Source organism: Pteropus medius, unplaced genomic scaffold (genome assembly GCF_902729225.1).
Source record: "Pteropus medius unplaced genomic scaffold, Ma_sr-lr_union100, whole genome shotgun sequence".
NCBI classification, from domain to species: domain Eukaryota; kingdom Metazoa; phylum Chordata; class Mammalia; order Chiroptera; family Pteropodidae; genus Pteropus; species Pteropus medius.
In genome coordinates, this window is record NW_024354498.1 from 398,748 (window position 1) to 415,271 (window position 16,524).

A 16,524-nucleotide genomic window follows, 5' to 3' on the forward strand; every position below is an offset into this window, starting at 1 on the left:
ATTAGCTCAAGTAACCCTGTGAGAGCTATCGAGTAAAATATTTTCTCAATTTTTCCCACTACAAAGACACAGGTTTGCTAAATACTTTGATACTTATATTTAGAAAAACCATTATTGGTGTCAGTTTGGAGAAAAGTAATGGACAGGGAGTTTGGGGACATGGGTTCAAGTCTGTGCTTTGCCATTAACTAATTATACAACTTTGGCTAAGTTCATGGAATTCTGTGAATCTGTTTATTGGTAAAATGACAGGGTTGGTCAAAGACCTCTAAATAATCTTCCAGCTCTAATAGTCTGTGACACTCACATAGTTTAAGAAAGGCACTAACCAATTACCTATGACAGTACCTATGACATTTTTGCAAATAGAGCAAATAATATTTCTTGATCAAACCTTGTATCTTCTAACTCCATTTCAAGGAGGATTACAAATATATTTGGATTTGTCATAATGTAAAACCACTGAAAGGTACCTAAGAGTGTGGCCTGAGTCCTCTAGATATACACCATAGTCCTTTGAGATCTGATGGGTCAAATCTGAGAGAAGTGGAATCCTTATTGACCCAAGTCCTCCTTGTCTTCGAGGGGTATTAATCCTGTAACAAACAACATTTACCTCTCAGAATTAAGTAAATACCATATATCAAAACAGTCAGCACTCTTTCTTTGCATATGCACACGCATGAACAGACAACATTCACATCCTTTCTCTAAAAAAAAACACAGGCTAATATATGTTCTATTTTCTTACCTGCCCCCCCCTACTTAACAATATATTCATATTCTTTAAATACTAAATATGGAGACATACATCATCTTGCATTCTCAACTTTGTGTACTTGTCTGATTAATTCTTAGAAGTGGAATTGATGGATCAAAGGATACATGCATTATCTGAAGTATAACCTTATAATAATTGTGATCACAAGGCAATGCCTTGACAGGTAGGCAGAATACAACTGGATGATATTTTAATATTCTGACAAAAGAATGCAAAGTCCACTTGCAGCAGCAAAGGAAGTTAGACATAATCTTAGACATAACAGTCTTCAGATTTAAGTATTCCTTAACTTGAAACCAGGGTATGTGGACTGGTACCCCAATTGCAGGGCACTGACATAGCAGCTAGAAAACGGGGAAATACAGCTTTCTATGTCTACAGCCAGTTCTGACATCCAAGTAGAAATCTCTGGTTAATATGAAAACTATCCAGCTGAGAATGTATCCCCACAAATTCCTTGGGAAAGCAACCCCAAATTATTTGGGATGATATAACTTTTTCCTTAGTGGATCTGTGTTTTAATCCTGTGATTTAGAATTACTATAGAAGTGATGAAGCAAATTAAACCCACAGTTTTAATATTTTTATATTAAGAAATAATCAGTACATATTTGTATTTATATTTTATTTGTAGTTATTTATAATGTTTAAGGGGATCTGGCATATTAGAACAACAGATTTACTTTGTGATTCCATTTTAAAATGTGTAATTTGAAATTTTATTCAGTTTATAAATAGTAAGGAAACATTTTAAAAGGACTTAAGACACACTGAATCTGTTTTCTTAGATTTGTAAGAATAACTTAAATTCTTGGGAAGTTGTGTCTGAAAATTGAGATACTTAAAAGAAATAAAAAAATATAACTGCATTTTAAAATACTTAAGATAAATTGTAGCTCCTGATCCAATTAAAAGTTTAGTTATATATGCATATTCATGCACATATATTTATTTATATGTATGTATAACTATAAATGGAGAAAAACTTTTGAATTTACTTTAATGAACTAAATATTAAGTTTGAAAACCAATAAAATTCTGAACAGTTTATTGTGCATAAAATTTTGTGCACAAAATTGTTGACATGATTAAAAACTCGCATCAACACACACATTTAAAATTTTGAAACATGTTGCCTAACTGCTCTCTAGAAATGCTGAACCAACTGTGTGTATGAGGGCCATTTCTTCTCACCTTTGTCATCACAGGATGAAATTTTTCAATATTTGAACTCTTGGCCAGTCGGACAGGGAAAAAATGGCATCCCTTATCATTTTAATTTGCAATTCTTTGCAATTAAGTAGGTGGAACAACGAATTAAAAATTATTTCTAAAATTAAAAAATCATTGCTTCTTGGAAAGTAATTATAAAAGAGATTTTGAATTTAACTTAATACTAGATAACTGTGTAACAGAGAAATGGTATTTTAAATATTTTTTTCCTCCAGATTAAGGTTACCCAATTTGTCATAATAAAGTAACCACTAATCAGATGTTGGAATAATGTTAATTTATTACTGTTACTATGGAGATGGTCCCAAATCTCTATTCTGGGCTTGACTCTTCAGACCTACCTTTCCTACAATTCAATGGGTGTTTGCTATGGACATTATATCTTTTGCACTGTCTTCTTTCCTCTAATTTTGAAATGTCCTATAAAATCCTTAAGCATTTTTACCATAACTTCATTGAACTAGCAGCTCTCAGATAAATCTCCTGGATTGTTTGATAAATAACTATATTCCTATCATGTTAAGACTTGTCTGCCCATAATTTAAGAGTAAATCCATTCTTTCCCCTACAAATATAAGTGTAAGATACTGACCAGGCCAAATGAGTAAACTGTGAATCGACAGAGCATGCTACCACTTCAGTGTTTATAGATCTGAATTCTTCAATTCTATCACCAAAGGCGATAATTTCAGTTGGACACACAAAAGTGCTGGAAATAAAAAAAAATATATTCAGTATTCTCAAAATATGCATATATGTGAAGTTTTAAATGACTTAGTTCTTACAAACACCTTTAGTATATTAGAATGTATATCAAGAACAATTTTATATATGAACCTTCTCAAGATGGAGTAGTCTAAGACTGTCATTTTTGATCAAACATAATTTAATAAATGTATATTACAGATTTCCCAATTATACCTCAATAAACCTTATTTTTATCATTTAATGGATCAGTGGTCAACCAATGTTCCCTTCTCCCTTATGGCAGCACTTCTCCCCATTTAATTAGCTTTTATTTAATAATACTTTATATAGTGCTTTATAGCTTTCAAAGGATCTACACACATTTTACATTATTGTACTATTTTTTTTTTTACATTCCTATACTAGCTCTATGAGCTAGATGCATGTATCTTTATTTTGGAGATGAGTAAATGCTCTCCCACCCCCTCCTTCTCGATTAGGTCCTCTTCCACCTTGTGTTCCACTCCTGCTGTCAGAAGGGCATGTTTAGAGAATATTATCTTAGTGTAGTATTTTTCAAACTGTGGTAGGAACTATTTATGCCAATTTACTGAGTTCCGATTAACATTTAAAAAAAGTGAAATAGAAAATAGGAGAGCACATCATTTATAAATTATGAAACATATGTACATACAAGTGCATGTATGTGTGTTCAGGACTGATACAAAAAAATATTTAACAACCTTAACTCAAATTTGGCCTTAGCACTGGAGGTTTCTGAAAAAGACCAGGTAGGAGGGGCAACTTAGGGAGGGTCTTGGGAAAGGGGCTATTTATCATCGGGTATGGAAGTTTTTCAGTATTTTGGTATAGTATTGGCTTTACTGGTGCATACAGACAATGTTGCCCTGTATGTATATGTAAGTGTACTGAGTGGCAATGAAAAATTTATTTCCTACTGTGTGTCATGGTCAAGAAAGTTTGAAAAATGTAGATTTAGGGGACAAGTTTCTACCACTGCCCAATATAGGCTTCTCAGATGTTTCAGTTGTTCAAGAAGAGGACTGTCATATGCAAGCAATTCTAATCTCGATTATGTCCCTGGAAACCTGGGCCATAGTATATATTCTTAATATTTTCCAAAAGGTAGGAATAGTTAGCACCTGCCTCCTTTTATCCAAGAAATGCTGTCTAGTGACACAATAGCCCAACTTTAGTGAGGACGGAGAAAAAGTTCTGGCAGAAAACTGAAGGGTTATGTTTGTGACCTTCATTCTTGCAGACTGGCAAATGCCCCAGAATTTTTCCTTCTCTAACCAGACCCAGTCCGGCATTCCACAGAAGCGACAGAAAGAAGGCTATCATAGGTCCTTGACCCAGAAGACCACTGCTAACATCATGCTCTAATTAGATATGTCTTATTAATTATGGAGTTTTAACACTGGAGAAACAGCATATTTATTTGCTATTAGACTAATTTAGACTAGTGACATATTTTGTATATGTGTTAACTTTTTGGTTTTATAACAACATGACTGTAGAAGGCCTGTAATTTTTATATATTAACATTTCAACTTCTGGTTTCTATTAGAAATTAAAGTATATTAAACATTTTAGCTAGTCAAGCCACAGTATAAGTTGATTAGAAAGAAGCAAGTTCTCACTAACTTAAAGACTGTATTACACAGATTTATGACTTGTTTTAGTTGCAATGTACTCATTTTTATGGGAATTATTCCTATTCGGATTAGAGTAGGGGTCAGCAAACTTCAGTCGACAGGCCAAATCTAGCCTATCTTATTTTTTGTAAATAAACTTTCAGTGGAACGTAAAACTCGTTTGTGTATGTATTATGTATGGCTGTTTTTGTGCTACAAAGTGAAGTTGAAATATATTCAAAAAATATATTCAAATAGAAAAGATGTAAAAGTTTGGATAACTCTCTTTTTGGTATCTTCTTACTTTCATGGAATTTGAAAAACACTCACAATAAAATTAAATCTTTGAAGTGACTAAAGCTACTTTGAGTCAATTTTCTATCTACAAAAGTGCTCACTGTCACAGAGTTAAAGAAGAACCCCCCCACAATAACCATAATTTATATTAATAGGCATTATTTGTTCAGCATATGCAGTATTTTCAGGAAAATGTTCAAATCACAGGAAAGCAACAGATGCAGCAAAGAACAAAAATAGTAAAACCAAAGTTAAATGGCATCACTAGAGGAAAGGGCTTATTAATTTTCTATTTAACGGGGATACATTAAATAGATTTGTGGCATAAGTCTTGCTATTAAATGCATTCTAAAATATTGTCATTCCATTTTCTTGTCTTAGTAGGTATAGCTTAACGAATATAATTATATTTTTTCTCTAATGATTAACATTATAACAATCATGTAAACATAAGTATGAAGTATTGGGGTCAATGGGTTATGATGCTGAAATATGTGGTAGATGTTACCTTCTTGGAAAAATTCTTCATCTCAACTTGCCTTTTGAGAACCAAGAGCTAAATAAAATATTTCTAACTTTGATGTTCTTAATTAATGATTGATAATTAAGGTTTTACTAGCTGCTATGTATTACTTACAAATCAAGTGGGTAGAAGAAAAAAACCAGGTATTTTCCACGATAATCAGTTAACTTGAGCTCCTTAAATTCTCCATTTATCACAGCTGTTCCTTCCCAATAAGGAGCTGGCTTGGAAACTAAGAAAGAAAAATATAGGGTGTTTTATAACACGGAGAAAGTTGGTGGGATGACAGAAAGACAGCTTTAGGAAATCACTAAATATCAAAGCTTCTAAACGTTTGGTGAAACTTACAGACTTCCCAGAATAGTGCTACTGAATTACAAAGAAAACTAATTATATTGAAATGCAGTTATCAAAATATTAAAAACAAATTGGTGATGTAGTAATAGATGTACCATTTTATTAACACTTTAAAAATGCAAGATCTAGCAGTGATCTAATAACTTACCCAAAATAGTGAAGAGTATTAGTGATGTTTCAAGATAACTGCACCAACCACGTGACATGAAAATATCTGTGGGTCTACTGGCAACAGGTACAAGCAAGTACTGCTGAAGCTAACATGGTTTGTTGCTGACATTTATAATGGAAGGAAATGCTCAATTTTGGTTGGAGGTTAGTGAAAAAATATATTTTTCTATTCATGCTCACAGACCCCTGTACATTTCATACCTGCACGACACCCTACTGGATACTTCACTATAGCCCTTCCAAGTTAAACAACTTATTACATGTCAAACAATTGGATGTTCCTTTCTCTCCTGACAGTCTTTAGGATGTACTAATTTAAACATTTGTCCAGTTTCTCACATATACATAGAGGACCTGCTGCCAAACTCAATGATTAGGAAATTTGCAAATACATCAGGCCAGAAGTGTAAAATCCCAGACCATGGGATTATTTTCCTAGAAGGCTTTGAAAGTGGAGACTACCTTGAACAGGTTTCAAGTGACCTGATGGAAATTTAGTTTGCGCTGCTCTCTTGTAAGGGCATTCTGTAATTCTAGCCCACATGCCTGATACAAATATACCTTGATCTTCTGTTAACACATTCAGATAGCATTTAAACTTTCAGTACTAATATATACATTGAAGTCAGTACTTGCTTCCAAGTTTGACTAAGGTTCCTAGAAAGTAAGGTTTAAGACAGCCAACATTTATTACAATTTGTATAATAGCCAACATTTATGGTCACTATGAAAATAGACACAAACTGAAGATAAATTTCTGTTAAAACATAACATATGATTACTTTTTTTTTTTTAAACATCTACAGCACCCAGTCTTCCTAGGTGGTCTCCCATCCAAGTACTAACCAGGCCCGACCTTGCTTAGCTTCCGAGATCAGAAGGGATTGGGTGTGTTCACAGTGGCACAATGATTAGACAATGATTACTTATCTTACGTCAGCTTCCTACTTCATATAAATAATCTGATCTGATTAGGTAAAGGCCAGGAGGGAGAATTAGCAGAAGCGTACTAAACTATATATGCTTTATATACATTACTGAAAATATTACTCAAGCGTGAGGTTCGAATCATAATCATCTGTTACAACGACTTGCCTTAATGACTTTTAGCATATTGGGAAAACCAAATCTGAAAAATCAATTTTGTTATAAAAATTCTGAGCTTGGAAATTTTGGGTTCTTGATTTAAGAATTGCAGTTGATGGGACTGCAAATTGGTACAGCCACTATGGAAAAGTCTGGAGGTTCCTCAAAAAATTAAAAATGGATCTACCTTTTGACCCAGCAATTGCACTTCAGGATATTTACCCAAAGAAAACCAAAACGATAATTCGTAAAGATCTATGGATACCTATGTTCATGGCAGCACAATTTACAATAGCCAAGGATATGGAGGCAACCTAAATGTCCATCCACAGATGATTGGATAAAGAAGTTATGGTTCATATATACAATGGAATATTCAGCCACTAAAAAAAAATGAAATCTTACCATTTGCAACAACATGGATGGACCTAGAGGTGATTATGCTGAGTGAAATAAGTCAGAGAAAGAAAAATACTATATGATTTCACTGATATGCAGAATCTAAGGAACGAAAACAAATAGAAAACAGACCCACAAATATAGAGGACAATCAGGTGATGGCCAGAGGGGGTTAGGGGGGCTGGAAGAAAGCGGTGAAGGTTTAAAGAAGTACAAATTAGTAGTTGATAGAGGATCACCAGGATGGGGAGCACGGCATAGGGAATGCAGTCAGCAGTAAGGTAATGGCTATGTGTAGAGCCAGAGGGAAGATAGAGCAATCAGGGGGATCATTTCATAAACTATATAAATGTCTAACCAATGTACTGTATACTTGAAACTAATAAAAAGAATTGCAGTGTTAATTCAAAGAAAAAAACCATCAATTTATAGAGCAAAAAGAATGCAATTACTTTGCTAAGACCTATAACTGGAATTCCCAAAGCAATCCCTTGCATCTATTAAAATCCTGATTATAAAATCATATAACAAAGATTCTAGCAAATTCAAAGCAGTATAAAGACCATTTAAGAAAAGGAATATTTAAATCTCTTCTTCTCTTAACCCCACTAATTTAACTGTTAATATTTCGATGTCTTTCCTTCCAGTCTTAAATACAAATTTGGATCCTTACTACTTAAACAGTAAAGCATGAACAATTTTTCATATTACTAAAAATTATTTGAAAGTATGATCTTAATGACTATAATATTCCATTTTATGAATAAAAGTCCTTTTATCATTAATTCTAGATAAGTCTACATGTGACAGAAATGTAGGAAATACTTAAAATTTGAAAAAGTTTTCTGGTAAAGGAAAATCTATCACTTTTTTTTGCTTTTGAGCAGACTTGGATGGGATTTATTTTTTTATGGGAAATATATGTAATACCAGTAAACATTTAACTGGCTGACATATTTCGAAATATCTTCCCAGACAAGTAAAACTTAATGGGACTTGGAAACACCATGATTTTAAAAGCGCAAGACTAGCTTTTTAAACACAAAAATCCAAAAGTAGTTAACTTTCAGTAGGAAAGAACTGTAAATATTTAAGGAGGCAAAACAGTTCTTCTCATTACTCCAAGTCATAACATCCCACTTAACACTGAGGATTCATAATTGTGAAGCATACTTTTTTCACTGAATACTGGCTTAGAACAAGGTGTAATTGAACCACAGAAGTGAAACACACATGTTCAGAATACCAAATCTGTAAGAAAAGCAGGTTACTTTAAAGCAAGGGACAGTCTTTGTCCTTTAACCGTTGGCCACTCCTTTTTGGCCAATTTTGATATCCAGATGCAGCAGGCCACAATTTTTCAGTGTCTGAGTGACGTGTCCTTCCTGAAAGTGGCCATTATCTGTGTACACTGGATAGAAATGTAAATAACCAAAAGCCAAATTGGCAGGGCACAAATTTGCCATGAGGTTTATCATCAACCCAAATGCATTACTTTCAACCTCCTTCTCCCCCGTTTCCCTACAAAGAACCTCTAAGGTACACCGTGGTAATAAGTTCTTCGTTTCTGAGACACAAAGAATACCCATTAACTATATGGGTTTTGGAGGAAAGCTTTTAATAGTCTTCTTTATAAGTTGGAGGAAAAAAAGGAAAAAAAAAAAGATGAAACGTTTGCTCTCCTGACCATTTTGTTTAGCTACTTTTCTGTTTAATCAAACCTTCTGTAAGTCATTATTCATCTTATCAACATAGTTTTCCCTGAAATAGTACGTGGAAACAGACGCGACGTGCTGCAGACACTTTGCGATGTTTGAGGAAGTGTTTCAGTTTGCACAACATCCTCTAATGCCAACCAAGCCCAGGACCAGGGCCACCCTCTTTCCCTTTTCTGCGGCTTTTGGGGTGACCACTACTTCTTCCAAAATCTGATTAGTGGAAATCATCCCTTTCTTCACAGCTGGAACCCTCCTCCCACCATCCCCAGGAGAGAGCCAGGCCCGCCCAGGGACTGGAGGCAGCCCACGAGGTGCAGCCCGAGCCAGGCTCCCGGACAGCCACTGTCACCAGGGCACACGTGTCTCCCCGACCTCCCCACTTCCCGCCTCCCTCTGCCACCAGTCACCCACCCCCATACCCCCGTTGGCGGGGCACCACCTACTCTTGGCTTTGCTGAGGTGCAGGGAGTGGTCGGCTACCGAAACTCGGGACGACTCTCCCGGGTATACTTGTCCCCCTGCGTAGAAGTGGCACTCCTCTTCACGGGTTCGGGGCCTCTCCTCTGCCTCCAAGCCCCGCAGGGTCCCGGCCCGCAACAGGAACAGTAGCAGCGGCAGCAGCAGCAGCTTTCGGCTCCAGCCGGGGACTGGAGTCATCGCGGCTGGCAGCAGCGGCAGCACCTCCATGACCATCCGAGCGCAGACACAAGTCTCTTGGCGTGAGCACTTCTCCCGCCGCGGAACAACTACAACCGCGCGCTCGACGCCCGCGCGAACCGGGGCGCGGCCTCGCGAGACCTGCTCCGCCCTCCCGCTCCGGGGTTCCGCCCCTCCCCGCCCCCCGCTCTCAGTTCTTTCAACCCTCCTGCCCCCTCCCCCCGCCACGTGTGCGCTAGTCCCGCCTGCTGGCCCCCCAGGCAGCATTTGCGCCTGCGCCTTGGGGTGGGCCATGGCCAGGCGCTCAGCCCATCTCTGCGAAGGCCGTTTGCTGGAGCTGCCCGTGACCGGCCTCACGCGCTCCTGTCGTCTGCATTGTTTTAGACATCCTTCCACGCCCATCTTTTCCATAAAGCCTCACTACCGCATATTACTCCCCTCTCCTAACAAAGTTAAACTAACCTATCTGCCTTTGAACCGCTTGCATTTTATACTTCTAACACTCATTTTTTCCTTGAAGTGATCTGTGAACAATGCCATGACTCCCCCCTCTAGTTGCAGCCCCTTTTAAGTCCTGGGAAACTTGGAGAAGAAAGATCTAACATTTATTCTTCTCCATCATGCAAGGGCAAACACACACTTTGGGACTTAAGCCTGTCTCAAGGTTTTTTTTTTTTTTTTTAAATCAAGACTTGAAAAGTTCCCAGAAGATGAGACTTTCTCCCAGCGCAGTTGTTAGTCCACCTTCTGACAATTACCCCATCGCATTACAGGAGCCAACATCCCTTCTACCTTCCTGTGAACCTTTGCCATCTTTCTGAATCCTGCAGAAGTCTGTTAGACTGTCGGCTGCCTGTGGTCGAAATCCATGATGAATTCATCTTTGTTTTCCAAGGCACCTGGTACATGGCATTTGCTATTGTAAGCACTTGATTCTATAACACCTAATATTCCTGACAGCCTGTCTTAGTTTCAAGTTGAGTTCGCATATTATATTCTCGCTCCCTATGGAAACCTTGAATCAGATAGGAAGCCTGCCTTTTCCAATCCCATCCCTTACCCCACTCCCGCCCATCATACATCCCGCCCCATCATATCCTTGTCCTGCCCATATCCACACCCTGGCCCAGCCAGTGTTTGCACATGCGCCTGGGAGCAGGTCAGAGGTCCAGAACCAGGCCCTGAGAGCTGCCAAACCCTAGGCCGGTCGCCGAGGAGGTGTCTTTCGTGGCGTCGATTGTGACAGGTATCCCGTCCTTCTGCCCTCCCTCCTTCCCCTCTTTCTACCCGCCCTCAGGATTGTTTTAGGCCCTGCTCATCCTTCCAGGCCTATCTTTCCCACAAACCTTCGCTGGAGACTGGCCTCCCGCCATTGCCGGTGACTAGTCTTCAAAAGTCAGCACTGTTTTATACCTTTTCATCCTTCCACATCCGTTATCTCCCACAAAGCCTCACTACCGCACACCACCCTCCCCCACCAGCTGAACTGACCCTTCTGTCTCTGAATGGCTTACATTTTATACCTCTAACACTTTGCCTTGCAGTGTGCGGGGGTGAACAGTGCCCTGACTCCTTTAAAAAGATCGAAGCCCTTTTAAGTCCCGGGAAAACTTGGAGAAGAAAGGTCTAACCCCAAAAGCGGTATCTCGAGACCATTTATTCTCTTCCAGTGGGAAAGGAACTTTTCCAGCAGGAAAGTCACAGTTTGGTGACTTAAGACTGTCTTAAGGTATGTCTTAGTCTTTAAAATCAAGACTTGATAAGTTCCCAGAAAACACTTTTCTTTCAGTGCTGTTCCATCTTCTGACAATTACCTCATCACTCACCCAGTTGCTAAAATGGCATGTGAGGACTTGGGGGAGGGGCGGTGCCACCCAATACACACCAGAAAGACAGGAGCCAACCTCAGTCTTTATGCTCCCCCTCTAGGATCCCTTCTATCTTCCTGTGGGTTCTTGTCATCTTTCTGTATCCCATAGAAGCCATCTTAACAGTTTGTCTTTTCTCTATTAGACTGCCAGCTCCCTGAGGTCAAAAATCTATGTTGAATTCATTTTTGTCTTCCAAGACACCTGGCTCATGGCATTTGCTATTGTAAACACTTGATTTTGTAAATAACACGTAATATTCCCAACAGCCTGTCACAGTTTCAAGTTGCTTTCACATATTACATCCTTACTCCTTGTGACAACCCTTTGATTCAGATAGGAAACCTGCCTTTCCAAACTCATCTCTCACTCCAGTCTTTCCCATTATATGTTTTGCTTTGTGTTTTCTGACCCATATCCTGTGGGCATAGGAGAAAAAATATGGAGCCACCTCCTATTTGCCAAGAGGCAGAGAATTTGTTCTTACCCATAACATTGTCTGGCAACTCTTCATTCTCTGGGGGCCCGTAGATGGGAGTCCTCTGACGAGGGAGCTCTCGCTGCTCCCATTCTTCTCCTTCCCTGGCCTCTTGTTCCACATGGAAGGGGAGTGGGGCCCTGGGGGTTCGGGACTGAGTTCCTGGGATTCGGCCTATGCCACGAAGTCGGTTTCGGTGATCCATGTTGACTGTTGAACAAACAGCCACCAAGCCTCAGTGAATTCTAGGCTCTGTGCTGGACCTCTAAGTTTGAGAACTGGGAGAGGAAGCTCTGGGAGAGCTTCCTCTGCTCTGTGTTGAGCTGAGGTGCCCCAGTTGGCAGCAGGGGCTGCCCACCAAGTGGGCCCCAGTAGACCTGCTGCCCACCAGAGAGAGTGGCCAGGTAGGCCAGCTCTCAGGTGCAAACTATGCAACCCTTAGTTACACTGGAACCCCTTGCCAGCTGACATTCTAGGTGGCAGTTGCTCTGAATCCTTCCAGCCAATGATATTTCCCGAGTGCCTGTCTCCTGCAGGCAGACATTGTGCTGTCACTGCGGCAGTCACAAGGAAGGGCGGGGGCTCTGCTGCAAGGCACTCACCATCCAGCTGGAGTCAGCTGCCCATATTAATAATATAAAACCGTCAGGCACAGAGGGGTGGTTCTATATAAAGAGTGCATCTGAGAAACCCCAGGGAGTTTAAAAACATTCAACTGTATGGACCAAGCCCCAGAAATGATGACTTAAGAGGTTCTTGGGGGGGGGGCGGTTCCCAAGCACCTATGGTTTCAGAAATGGTGTGTCTGGTGAAGGAGCACCACTGATGGAGGTTAAGAGCACAGGTTGTGGAGGCAGCCATTTCTAGGTTCCAATCTGAGCTCTGCCATCTCTTGGCCTTGTGACCTTGGGAAATATATTCAACTTCTCTGAGCCTGAGTTTCATCCGCAGATGAGAGACATTAATACCTTCCCATGTTGTGAAACTGAAATGATAAGAGTTTCATGATATAAGTATAAAGCCTAACTTGGAATGTGGGCCAGACTGAGGCACTCGCTTTTTTTTTCCCGGCTTTATTGAAATATAATAAGCAATTAGTTCCTTGTACTTACATTGTACGATTCAATGATTTTTTTCAATTATAGTTGGCATACAGTAATATACTAGTTTCAGTCGTGTAGCATAGTGATTAGAGGTCTGTATAACTCACAAAGTGATCACCCCACTAAATCTAGTACCCCTCTTCCCCCTTACATGTTTATTACATTATTAACTATTATTCTTATGCTACACTTTATATTTCCATGTCTATTCTGTAACTATCCATTTGTACTTCTTAATCCCTTTGCTCTTTCGCCTGTCCCTCGACCCCTTCCCATCTAGTAGCCCTCAAAATATTCTCTGTATCTATGAATTTATTTCTGCTTTTGTTGTTATTGATTTTGTTCTTTAGATTCCACATGTGCATGAAATCATGTGATATTTGTCTTTATGTGACCCATTTCATTCAACGCAATACCCTCTAGGTCCATCAAGGCAATATCTTTTTCCATCCCTTTCCTTTTAGTCTGTGTGTGTCTTTTAATCTGAAGTGAGTCTCTTGTAGGCCCCATATGTAGGGGTCATGTTTTGTTGTCCATTCAGCCACTCTGTCTTTTAATTGGAGCACTTAAGTCTTTTCCATCTGAGGTACTTGTTGATAGGAATATAGCTATTACCATTCTTTCTTCATGTTTTTGATACATGTTTTTTCTTCTTAAAGAAGTCCCTCCAACATTTCCTGTAATACCAACTTGGTGGTGATAAATTCCTTTAGCTTATTTTTGTCCGGGAAGCTCTTTATCTGTCCTTCGATTCTAAATGATAGCTTTGCTGGATAGAGTATTCTTGGCTGTAGATCCTGGGTCTTCATCATGTGTAATATTTTGTGTCAAGCCCTTCTTAGGTTTGCATAGTTTCTTTTGAGAAATCAGCTGCCAGTCTTATGGGTACTCCCTTACAGGTAACTATCTGTTTTTCTCTTGCTGCTTTTAAGATTCTTTGTATTTTACCTCTGGCATTTTAATTATAATGTGTCTTGGTGTGGGCCTCTTTGGGTTCCTCTTTTTTGGGACTCTGAGCTTCCTGGGGGTGTATGTCTATTTCCTTCACCAGGTGAGAGAAGTTTTCCATCATTATTTCTTCAAATAGCTCTTCAACTTCTTGTTTTCCTTCTGGTACCCCTATGACACGGATATTTTTACATTTACTTGTGTTCCATAGGCTCATCAAATTATTATTATAGTCTTGGCTTCTTTTTTTCTTGCCATTCTGATTGAGTTTCCTTGGCTTCCCCATCCTCTATATCAGTAATTTAATCCTCTTCTTCTCCCACTCTGTTGATTCCCTCTAATATACTCTTTATCTCAGATAATGTGTTCTTTATTTCTGACTGGTTCCCTTTCATAAGTTCCATTTCCATTTTTATGTTTTTTTTTTAAATCTCTTTGTTAAAGTTCTCACTGAATTCAACTCCTCTTCCCCTAAGTTCATTGAGCATCTTTGTAACCAGTGTTTTGAACTCTGTATCTGTTAGATTGCTTGACTCCATTATTCCTGGATCTCTGCTCTGCTCTTTTATATGGTTTCTGCTTCTTTGTCTTTCCATTTTGGCTGCCTTTCCATGTCTGTTTCTATGTACTAAGCAAAGCTCCTAAGTCTCCCAGTCTTATTAGCGTGCCTTTATGTAATAGGTGTCTAGTGACACAGTCCTGAGAGGGGTTCAGCTGCAGGCCAAGTTAAGCCCCAGCCTGTGCCCCTCCGGGGCCACCTGTTAAGATTCAGCCAGCAATCCACAGTTGCTGAGCTTATAGTTGCCTCAAGAGGCCATGTCAGAAACTGAGGTCAATTGCCACCAGTGTGGGTCTTGGAGTTGGCTCAGCGAGGAGCACTGGACTGGCCGAGGACACAACTGGATGTAGGTTGGATGGGGCTGCGAGTTAGGGGAGGCGAGGTTTCAGGGAATCCTCTGGGTGGAGCAACCTCTGTTATCTAGTTCAATGATGTCTCAGCTATGGCAGCATTGAGTCCACACACTGGGAGAGGGGAGGGCTCAAGAGAGGAACAGTGGATACTGACAGTGCTTCTGCCCAGGAGAGAGCCTCACCTCTGACTGAGGGACTCACTTCTAATGCTTTGCGACTTCTGAGGCCAGGCATAAGAAGGATTGTTTCTGTCTGTCTTGCACTTAAGTTACTCATTCCGAGGGAATAATTTTTCCCAAAATTTTTTGAGTTAAAAATTCACAAAACATATAATTTATTCTTCCAAAATGTGAAATTCAATAGTTGTTAGTATATTAACAGTGTTGTGCTTTGTGCTCACCACTATCTAATTCTAGAACATTTCCATCACCTCCAAAAAGAAATGGCATGTCTGTTAGCAGTTCATTCCTCTCTTTCCCCTAGCCCTTGGCAAAAATTAATCTGCTTTCTCTTTCTATAGATTTGCCTATTCTTAGCATTTCATACAAATAGAATCATACAATATGTGTCCTTTTGTGTCTGTCGTTCACTTAAGTATAATGTTTTCTAGGTTGATTTATGTTGTAGCATGTATTGGTACTTCATTCCTTTTTCATTGTGGTAAAATATATATAACATAATACTTAGCTTTTTAATCATTTTTAAATGTATAGTTACGTGGCATTAAGTATATTCACATTTTTCTGGATGGTAATCACACAATAGAATATATAGATGTCAAACTATAATGTACACCTGAAATTATATAATTGTATTAACCAATGTTACCCCAATAAACTTAATTTTAAAAAGTATATTCACATTTTTGTGTACTTATCACCATCATCCTCCAGAATATTGCATCTTCCCAAACCGAAACTATACTGTCTAAAGAGTAACCCTCCATTTTTCCCTTCTCCCAGCTCCTGGAAACCACCATTGTACTTTTTGTCTCTGAATTTGACTACTCTAGGTACCTCATAGAAGTAGAATCATACAGTATTTGTCCTTTTGTGTCTGGTTTCTTTCACTTAAGCTTAACGGTGTTAAGGTTCATCCATGTCATAGCATATATTGGTATTCCATTCCTGTTTATGGCTGAATAATACTTACTCATTTATAAACTGATGGATTTCAGGTTGTTTATATTTTTAGACTATTATGAATAATGATGCTATGAAGATTCGTTTACAAATTTTCATGTGAACATTTGTTTTCCGGTTCTCTTGGGTGTGTTATCTAAAACTGGAATTTCTGGGCTGGATGGTAACTCTTTAACTTTTTGAGGACCTGCCAAAGTGTTTTCCACAGCAGCTGTACCATTTTATATTTACACCAGTAGTGTATGAGGGGTCAAGTTTCTCCACATCCTCTTCAGCACTTGTTTTTGCCCCCCCCACTTTTGGGTATAGTCTTCCCAGTGGGTGTGAAGTAGTATCTCATTGTGGTTTTAATTGGCATTTACCAAACGACTAATGATGTTGAGCATCTTTTCATATGCTTATTGGTCATTTCAATATTGTCTTTGGAGAAATATCTATTTAAATCTCTTGCCCATTTTATACTTGGGTTGTTTTCTTTCTGTTGTTGATGAATTGTACGGATTCTT

The 16,524-nt window shown here is 38.9% G+C and overlaps 1 protein-coding gene, 1 long non-coding RNA gene and 1 pseudogene across 4 annotated transcripts in view; 1 reads left to right on the top strand and 2 right to left on the bottom strand.

The window, feature by feature from the left end:
• LOC120594242 (uncharacterized) overlaps nt 1–4,718 on the top strand; it is a 6,692-nt gene extending 1,974 nt beyond the window's left edge. Inside the window, exon 2 of the long non-coding RNA XR_005650528.1 lies at nt 3,984–4,718. This is a non-coding gene — a long non-coding RNA (uncharacterized LOC120594242). The remainder of the gene's footprint in view (nt 1–3,983) is intronic.
• PRDX4 (peroxiredoxin 4) overlaps nt 1–9,692 on the bottom strand; it is a 16,871-nt gene extending 7,179 nt beyond the window's left edge. For 2 of the 3 annotated variants that reach the window (XR_005650527.1, XM_039852244.1), the window contains exons 1-4: nt 9,354–9,692; nt 5,294–5,411; nt 2,607–2,723; nt 474–596 (exon numbers count right to left, since the gene is read on the bottom strand). Coding sequence is in view for 2 of the 3 variants with exons in the window: in XM_039852244.1 (XP_039708178.1) it covers nt 474–596; nt 2,607–2,723; nt 5,294–5,411; nt 9,354–9,603 (608 nt within the window). In the remaining variant the exon portion in view is untranslated. The remainder of the gene's footprint in view (nt 1–473; nt 597–2,606; nt 2,724–5,293; nt 5,412–9,353) is intronic. The other variant, XM_039852243.1, reaches the window with a different exon arrangement.
• Nucleotides 6,506–6,623, bottom strand: LOC120594329 (uncharacterized; annotated as a pseudogene).
• Nucleotides 9,693–16,524: the final 6,832 nt, after the last annotated feature.